The 9,887-nt window shown below is 37.4% G+C and overlaps 1 protein-coding gene across 1 annotated transcript in view; it reads left to right on the top strand.

Moving 5' to 3' along the window:
* The first annotated feature begins 336 nt into the window (after positions 1 to 336).
* LOC109406264 (uncharacterized) overlaps positions 337 to 9,887 on the top strand; it is a 45,075-nt gene continuing 35,524 nt past the window's right edge. The window contains exons 1-2 of the mRNA XM_029877131.2: positions 337 to 573; positions 639 to 838. Coding sequence (XP_029732991.2) covers positions 423 to 573; positions 639 to 838 — 351 coding nt within the window. The 5' untranslated portion in view covers positions 337 to 422. The remainder of the gene's footprint in view (positions 574 to 638; positions 839 to 9,887) is intronic.

The following is a 9,887-nucleotide window of genomic DNA, read 5'->3' as shown; positions in this document are numbered from 1 at the left end:
TCCTCTATCACCCTTCAAAATGTTTGCACTCAGGAACCTAACACCCTGGTGAGTAGTATCCACGGTAGTATCAACCTTGACTAGAACTTCATTAACTTGCTTTGTTGGCAATGCGGAACAAATTCGGTTCCGTCGATGGGGTGAAAATACACTTGTAGTTTTAAGGAAAATTGACGAGCTCCAAATAGTTTTTCATCATTTGTGCATATATTAGCAAAGATCACTTTAACATGCAGAGAAGCAAAAGTTATTAAACAATGAATGTGGAAGTATGCATTTTTGACCCATTCTCACCCCCAACGACAGTTGCTACAGAACGTGGTCGCAGTGTATGATAATCGCAGTAGTCTTCCACTTAATTCTCACAAAAAAATCAATCAGTTGAAATAAACGTTACGATCAGTTGTCAGATTTTAACCAAAATGGCTGCAAAACAAGAATTCTTCAACCCTAAAACCGGAGAAAACCATGGAATTTTCGGCTATAAATATTTGAAATTTCACCGTATGAGAGACCCAAAATGGACGGCTGGAGACAAAATGATTCAATATGTAGGAATAACGAAAATCTACGGTTAGTCAACATAGACAAATAATAACGTTGCAACATAACCCTCATACTTGATTCACCTTTTCAAGATCGTGACCGCAAACTGCAGGGACTGAAAACAATTATGGCCCGGAAGCACAAGCAGCAGTACACCCGAAGGGTGAACAAATTGCTCAAGGACGATACCGGTTACCTGCATGTTGCGAATGTTGGCGATGCCCAGCGGATCAAAAATATTTTTCAAGGCCACTATGAGATGCAAAAAGCGTATCATCCTTTGATGATTGAGGTAACATTTTTTGAATGATGGGTTTGAGTATTATAGCAGTCTTGCAAACCTTTATCATCATTCCTTAAGGGATCATTCACAAAAAAACATTCACAAAAAAACAAGTATTGCAGTACTTTGGGACAATAAAGAACTGAGTACAAAGCCTACCTACATATACAAACATAAATGTGTAGTATTAGCTACACTGCATCGATAATACCGACCATCGTTACTGAGATCGCTACCAACTATTACAGTGCAATTTTTCTATTGCAAACTTCTATTTACGCATAAACATACGCCTCAAAACGATATTCAACTAGGTGAAGTCCGTTATTTTGAATTGTGTTTTTACGTAAATTTCTGAAAATTTCACCCGCGAAAAATTGATTTTACCGCAGTGAAACCTAAACTCCGCGAAATTATGAATACATTAGAAATCGATTAATACGTATGGCACAAATATTCTACTGTATACGAACCATGCTCTTTCAAGCTAACACAAAGTAGTATATGATGATGAATAGAATGACAAGTCGGAGTCAAATGCGTTCTTGCTTCCATATAATTGCTGTACTGCTGGGAAATTGCGGTGGGCGTAAAGTGGGTGGCAGCATCTAATAGGGAACTCGACTGTATGTATATCGTCTTTACTTTGTCATCTTATTCAACACTATATACAATTGTCGTTAGTCTAGCTTTGTCAGACTAAGAATATTTCAGCATGGTATTGATGAGATTTCATAATGGAAATACATAAACAATGTTAGCCTCTATTTTCATTTTTTTAGTAAAAACAATGTAGACATATCTTGCACAATATTATAATGTTTAGCGAAAATGTTCTAAAAGAATGCACGCATGATTTTCAAAAAACAGCATTTGTAGAAATTCTTAACCCTAGTAGGATGTTGGGGTCAACATCACCCAGATGGGCACGCTGAACGTACACTACGCCATTATGGTGCGCAAAACCTAACATCTTAGGAGGGTTAAACTTTGGCTCAAGCTTGTATTAAAAAAAAACACATCAAAAAGTTCGATAAGCACTATTCTCATATCGTTCTGTTTGACGCCAAGTGTTCTGGTCAACTTTTCAGCCCAATTCGTTAACACCTGGGCGATCGTTTGAAGTTTGTATGAAAGTTTATAGGGAAATGTCGTTTTTTGCCTTTTTTTCTTGAAACTTATTTTTCTTAAACCACGTTATCGATTATATAGAATTAGCCTAGGACATGCCGAAAAACATTGACGAAGACCGTAACGTAACAAGACACTCATGGCACTCTCTAGCCTAGACAGTACATGCAGTGAGATTTTAGTGCTATTGTTATTTTTTACATGCTAAATCTAGACAAACATGTGAAAAGGGCGGAACAACTATTGCACAGTGGTCCAGGACCCAGATTTACGAGGAAATATGCATTGAGCGCCTTCAAATGACTTTTCAAACAAATTTGGTCTTCTACAAAGCTGTTCCTAATAATAAGGCCCTCTTTCCCTTGTACATGAATATTAGGGTGGTCCATAATTTCAGAAATTGGAAGCCAAACTTTTTTATTTGCAAGAATATCTATGATTCAAACGGGTAAGCAGTCTATTAATATGCGAAAGACTGCGTAGCCGTTTAAATTGTAGATTAAAATCCCCAGTCGATCCTCCAGAAGATTGCAAGAATATCATACATTCTTCGGCAATGTTGTAGATCTATCTATTTTGAGCAAATGTGCTGAAGACAGTTTTTATATAGCTTTGAAAATGACCGATCTAGGGATATTTTTCTGAATTAACTAAGGGTGGTTCAAGAAAAACCGGTTTTCTGGATGTATCTTTTTCAGTTTTAGTTTCCCATCAAAGTCACCCAAGAACCATTTATGGAGCATACGAAAACGCGTCGTTTTGTGCGTGGAGACGATCGTTATCTCTTTTGGTTCAATAATTATATGCATTTTTCTTCAAAAATCATAGTTTCTTCAAAAGGCGATAGTTTGGGATAGGGCAGAGATAAAATTCATCTTTTTCCAGCATTCAAAAAAAGAAATATATTTATAAAACATATCAAAAAATTTTTTAATAGTTTTGGCGTTTCAGTCTTTTCGGGGTCAAAAACAACTAAATGTTTTCTTCTTCCAACGTTTCGATCCTTATTGGATCTTCCTCAGGGAATCCGTAATTTATTATAGTCGTTTTCATAGGTTTTAACACTTTGGACTACACTTAACACATACCGAATGAAATTGTTGCTTTTTCGTCTAGTGGTAGTTTTTTAAAACTTTTAACCGTCATTTGTTGTTTTTTGCTATAAAAGGTTATTGTCAATTAAGGAATACCTTAATGTCACTGTCTACTTACAATTTGTCCGTTTTTTCTGTTCCGAAAAACCTTCAAATTCAAAAAGATATTTTCGTTGGTCGGAAACCGGACCGCTATCCACTACCTTTACGTACAATTTGTGTTCGGTTTCAGTCGTGTCAGTGTCGTCAGTTTGTGTCATGTTTACATTCGGTCTGTTTTGGTTGTTTGATTTTGTTCTTTTTACGTTCATGATAGAGTGGAGTAGACCAGCGTAGACTACGTTCAGATTGTCTGTGTCAGTACGTTTGTTTACCGTGTGTGGCGTGTTGTATATGTGACAACTTTCCAAGATGGGAAGATTTGATGGTTTTTGTGTCCTATCTAATATCTTCACATCGTCAAGTCTGAAAACATGGTCATTTTCTGCTGCGTGGTCTACTAGCGCTGTCTTTTCCCTAATACTAATAAACGCTGCGTCTGCATTGGTGTGTCCTGCTTCTCTCAGTGTCGTCAGTCTGCGTACGTTTGAGCGATGTCCCGATATGCGCGTTTTCAGCTTCGTCGTTGTCATCCCAATGTAGCAGCCATCACAGTTGTCGCAGTTGATTTTGTATATTATATTACTCTGTTCGTCATTGGGTGTCTTGTCCTTAATCTGTGGTAGTATCGCGCCAACCGTGTTTGTTGTTTTGGTGGCAATTCGTGTTGGATATTCCCTTCTCAGTGTTTTGATTATCTGTTGTGAGAGTCCATCGATATTGGTGAGCGAACGAAAAACAGTTTCTCCCTCATCTGGACCGAATGTAAACATGACACAAACTGACGACACTGACACGACTGAAACCGAACACACAACGCACGAATAGAACAAACTAAAACTGTCATTTTGAAAATTGTACGTAAAGGTAGTGGATAGCGGTCCGGTTTCCGACCAACGAAAATATATTTTTGAATTTGAAGGTTTTTCGGAACAGAAAAAACGGACAAATTGTAAGTAGACAGTGACATTAAGGTATTCCTTAATTGACAATAACCTTTTATAGCAAAAAAACAACAAATGACGGTTAAAAGTTTTAAAAAACTACCACTAGACGAAAAAGCAACAATTTCATTCGGTATGTGTTAAGTGTAGTCCAAAGTGTTAAAACCTATGAAAACGACTATAATAAATTACAGATTCCCTGAGGAAGATCCAATAAGGATCGAAACGTTGGAAGAAGAAAACATTTAGTTGTTTTTGACCCCGAAAAGACTGAAACGCCAAAACTATTCGAAAGTCTTCAAAACAGTCGTCGTCAATATAGTACATATCAAAAAAATAGAAACAGAATAAACTACAGTAAAACCTCCATGAGTCGATATTGAAGGGACCATCGACTCAAGGAAATATCGAGTAGTGGAACAAAAATCCTTTGGGAAGCTTTTTGTGGGGAACATCATATTAACCCAGAATTTTGTTTCAGTGTGGAAAAATTTTCCTATATGAGTCGATATTGAGTCAAGAAACATCGACTCATGGAGGTTCGACTGTATTTTTTTTTCTTGAGTTACAAAAATAACACCTCTCTTATTTTTTGATATGATTTATTTTTTATGTTTGCCCCAACCCGTTATATGACCTTTTCAACAACTTTCCCAAAGTATGTATATTAAAGTGGGTCAACGTTGTATGAAGAAAATTTAAATTTGATCGCATCAACCCGGAACTAAGCTTTTATTAGCGTCCAAAACATAGATAATTAATACATAGATTTCCCACTTGTCCATCAGTGCTTGTATTCAGTCGGAAACAACGATGACTGCGCCATCTATTAGTCGACGGGTGAACTAAATGTCATGCAGTTGAAAAAGGGGTGTGCATTGTTCATCTAAGTTACCCTGCGCATAACCATTGTTTGCGGGCGCATTCACGATTGCCATGAGCTGCCATGGGTAACTAGGGCAATAATTGTTATTACATTTCAAATTGATTGTTGACGTTCTTCTGGTCCTTTTCAAATTTCAAATTCGGCGCGAGGATATTTTGGGAAAATCTTATTAAAACTGATCAAAGGATAATGATCAGCGGCGGATTGCAACCTCAAAACAATGAGATTGTTGGTGGCGGTGAGAATCGGTTCAGCTCATTGGGCAACAGTGACAGCGGCAAGGATCCAACCGAAGTGCTAAAGCTCTTGCTTTCGATTTTGTCACCCACAAGGACAAGATGGCACGAGGAGTCGCGGCCGCAAGATATGCGCTGGAAAAAGATGCGATAGTGTCATCGTTCCGTGTACCGCAGGGCCACGTTAGTGCAGGTGTTCGAGTATTGAAGTGACACTCCGGCAAGCTATATGACCGGGTCTAGTGACGACGTAAACCCACCCCCCACACCCTCGACCTCGTAAGAACTGCAATGGGCAACTCCGAGACCTGGGAACTACCACATTAAATCAATGGCACAGAACCCGCAACAATGTTCGGGCTTCACGACAGGCCGTTTCTAATCTAGGTAACACACACTGACGACCTTTCCTCGGATACTAGGATGAGCTTTACTCCTCTGAGCGAGGCTTTTCAGGTTGTTGAATCAGCTCTACAGTTTTCAGTACTACAGATGACCATTCATTTTTCGAGCCAGTAATCTACAATCTCTCGCGTTCGGTTGCTCATCTCTAAGCGGTCTCTAAGTCACCTACTTCAGGTGTGCGTTTGGCTTGGCGTTTTGTGTGACCACCCACTGCAGCGTTAAAGAAAGTTGGATTTCTAACTAATATTAATTTTCTTCCCTAGCTTTCCAGTAATCTCTTCAGTTGCTCATAATTTTCTTGATGTGATCTTGGGTGTGATTCTCCCTGGGCAAAGGCACAACCTTGTGATCAGCTTAATTGCTGTCAGGTCTCGGGGCTTAAATGCATCTTTACTCTACAGAGAAAGATGCACACTCGTGGTGCCACCAAGAATCGATACTTTCCATGATCAGACAAAGAAGCTCTGGGGTCCTTTTTAGTTGTTTTTGATATATTTTATTTCTATTTGCAGGAAGGAAGTCGATACAAAATTTTCCTCCACTTTGTTATAATTATTAACTAAACTTCTTAGTACTGAAGACACAAGAACAAGAAACACAAGAAACTAACCTAATCTGCTCACTGAAAATCAAGCATCGTTACCGTTTTGTATGAAAATGGATTGCCGGTAGTTTCGCTTTGTCTGACACTGTATGTCCAAAATTCTTACTGCATTATTGGTACCATTTTTTTCAAAGGTAAATTACGTTGACCATATAATTAACAACACATTCTTTCACAGCTCAATACAAAGTTAATCTCCCACCTTTCCTAATCCTTGAGGTTGCAATGCCTACTCCTAAATTCCACAGATTCAATGTTAGGAAGAAGTTTTTGATACCAACGCAGCTTTACATGACGAAAACTGATCACTTATTTAGCAAGATGGACAACTTAATTTATAACGACAAAGTAGATATCTTTACAAAGCCAACATGGGGCTGTCCATAAACCACGTGGTCATTGTTTTGGGACTTCTCAACCCACCCCCCCCCCCCCGCGTGGTCATTAGTCGATACAATTTTTTTTATTTGTCCATACAAAATGGTCATTGGCCAACCCCCCCCCCCCCCCCCCCCTCATGACCACGTGGTTTATGGACAGCCCCCATGTGATCAATACTCATTTCTTAAAATACATTATTGACGTCAATGAGTTCTATCTGATACTTTGGACAAACATTTATCATTTCATACTAGCTGAACTGAAAACTCATAAAAAAAACATCATACTCAATGAGTATTACTCATCTGACCGAATATACAAATTTTTGTTGATCTCTAGGTAATATTAAAGCATGACAGAAAGATAAAAGAAATTTTGTTAGACGCTTCTTTTTGATAACGACATGATTAGGATTACAGCATACTTAATTGAACTTTAATGAAAATTCCTATAATTTTTCTATGGTCTATAACTCAAACTTTAGTATTGAAATATAATTTAAAATATAATTTTCTCTTTTTTGATTCAGAATAGTTGATCTTATTTATTATTCTATAAATTAATTGTATTTTAAATCAAGAAGTATATCACATACTTTTCGTCTTTGATACTTACCATTATTTTTTATTTGGATACAATAATAATCAACAATGATGATCAACAATTTTTTTAAAATGTCGTAGTATTATTTGCATTATTCTGCCAAGTCTAATCCAACCCCTTTCCCCAACCCATACCATTACCCATCCGATGGTGTTCATGTGGTCCGCACGGACTATTACGGCCATTACCCCTCCTTGATCTTCGGCTTTGGATTGACTTGCGCTCTTATTGCCCCACCAAACGCTGCAAAATGAAAATGAAAATGAAAATGATGTGATCTTGGGTGTGATTCTGCAGCAACCACAAGAAAGAAAAATGCATATGCGGTTGACAGTTGTTGGATTGGCATGCTATGTCCTATTAACGTGTTTACATTTTGCTTCAATCGGGAAATGCGCAGGGACACTGAGTGATCAAGTAGTTCACCCATTTGCCGTTGCTACTAGTTAGGCGCTACTGTTTTGTTGCCAGCTGCTTCCCAAAGTTGCATATCTATGTTTTAATTATCTAAGGTCCAAAACAACTGTACAAAATTTGGAAACGATTGGTTGCGTCCCCGTATTCCGCATTGCGATTGAATTTTGTATAGCATTTAGTATGCCCTGGGCAAAGGCACAACCTTGTGATCAGATTGATTGCTGTCAGGTCTCGGGACTTAAATGTATCTTTACTCTACAGAGAAAGATGCCCTGGGCAAAGGCACAACCTTGTGATCAGCTTAATTGCTGTCAGGTCTCGGGGCTTAAATGCATCTTTACTCTACAGAGAAAGATGCACACTCGTGGTGCCACCAAGAATCGATACTTTCCATGATCAGACAAAGAAGCTCTGGGGTCCTTTTTAGTTGTTTTTGATATATTTTATTTCTATTTGCAGGAAGGAAGTCGATACAAAATTTTCCTCCACTTTGTTATAATTATTAACTAAACTTCTTAGTACTGAAGACACAAGAACAAAAAACACAAGAAACTAACCTAATCTGCTCACTGAAAATCAAGCATCGTTACCGTTTTGTATGAAAATGGATTGCCGGTAGTTTCGCTTTGTCTGACACTGTATGTCCAAAATTCTTACTGCATTATTGGTACCATTTTTTTCAAAGGTAAATTACGTTGACCATATAATTAACAACACATTCTTTCACAGCTCAATACAAAGTTAATCTCCCACCTTTCCTAATCCTTGAGGTTGCAATGCCTACTCCTAAATTCCACAGATTCAATGTTAGGAAGAAGTTTTTGATACCAACGCAGCTTTACATGACGAAAACTGATCACTTATTTAGCAAGATGGACAACTTAATTTATAACGACAAAGTAGATATCTTTACAAAGCCAACATGGGGCTGTCCATAAACCACGTGGTCATTGTTTTGGGACTTCTCAACCCACCCCCCCCCCCCCGCGTGGTCATTAGTCGATACAATTTTTTTTATTTGTCCATACAAAATGGTCATTGGCCAACCCCCCCCTTCATGACCACGTGGTTTATGGACAGCCCCCATGTGATCAATACTCATTTCTTAAAATACATTATTGACGTCAATGAGTTCTATCTGATACTTTGGACAAACATTTATCATTTCATACTAGCTGAACTGAAAACTCATAAAAAAACATCATACTCAATGAGTATTACTCATCTGACCGAATATACAAATTTTTGTTGATCTCTAGGTAATATTAAAGCATGACAGAAAGATAAAAGAAATTTTGTTAGACGCTTCTTTTTGATAACGACATGATTAGGATTACAGCATACTTAATTGAACTTTAATGAAAATTCCTATAATTTTTCTATGGTCTATAACTCAAACTTTAGTATTGAAATATAATTTAAAATATAATTTTCTCTTTTTTGATTCAGAATAGTTGATCTTATTTATTATTCTATAAATTAATTGTATTTTAAATCAAGAAGTATATCACATACTTTTCGTCTTTGATACTTACCATTATTTTTTATTTGGATACAATAATAATCAACAATGATGATCAACAATTTTTTTAAAAATTTCGTAGTATTATTTGCATTATTCTGCCAAGTCTAATCCAACCCCTTTCCCCAACCCATACCATTACCCATCCGATGGTGTTCATGTGGTCCGCACGGACTATTACGGCCATTACCCCTCCTTGATCTTCGGCTTTGGATTGACTTGCGCTCTTATTGCCCCACCAAACGCTGCAAAATGAAAATGAAAATCTTTACTCTACAGAGAAAGATGCACACTCGTGGTGCCAACAAGAACCGATACTTTTCGTGATCAAATAAAGAAGCGTAACGGTCCTTTTTTGTTGTTTTTGATATATTTAATTTCTATTTGCAGAAATGAAGTTGATACACAATTTGTCCTTCTATTTTTTGAAATTATTATTAACCAAGCTCCCAACATTGAAGACATAGGAACAAGAATCACAAGAAGAAACGATTCATTGAAAATCAATCACCATATCCAACTTGTTCATTTTGTGTGAAATACGCAAAGGTAAATAACGTTGACCATTTAATTAACAACACATTCTTTCACAGCTCAATACGCAAAATCAAACTCCCACCTTTCCTCATCCTTAAGGCCACGCAAAACTTAAATGCCGCATGGCTAAAGAGGTTACAATGCCTACTCTCAAATTCCACGGTGTATTATGGACGATGTGAGTTCTTGGATTTGCATT

This window comes from Aedes albopictus, chromosome 3, assembly GCF_035046485.1.
Source record: "Aedes albopictus strain Foshan chromosome 3, AalbF5, whole genome shotgun sequence".
In the NCBI taxonomy this organism is placed as follows: Eukaryota; Metazoa; Arthropoda; class Insecta; order Diptera; family Culicidae; genus Aedes; species Aedes albopictus.
The sequence above is the reverse complement of the archived record's forward strand: the minus strand, read 5'-3'. Positions and strand labels throughout refer to the sequence as shown.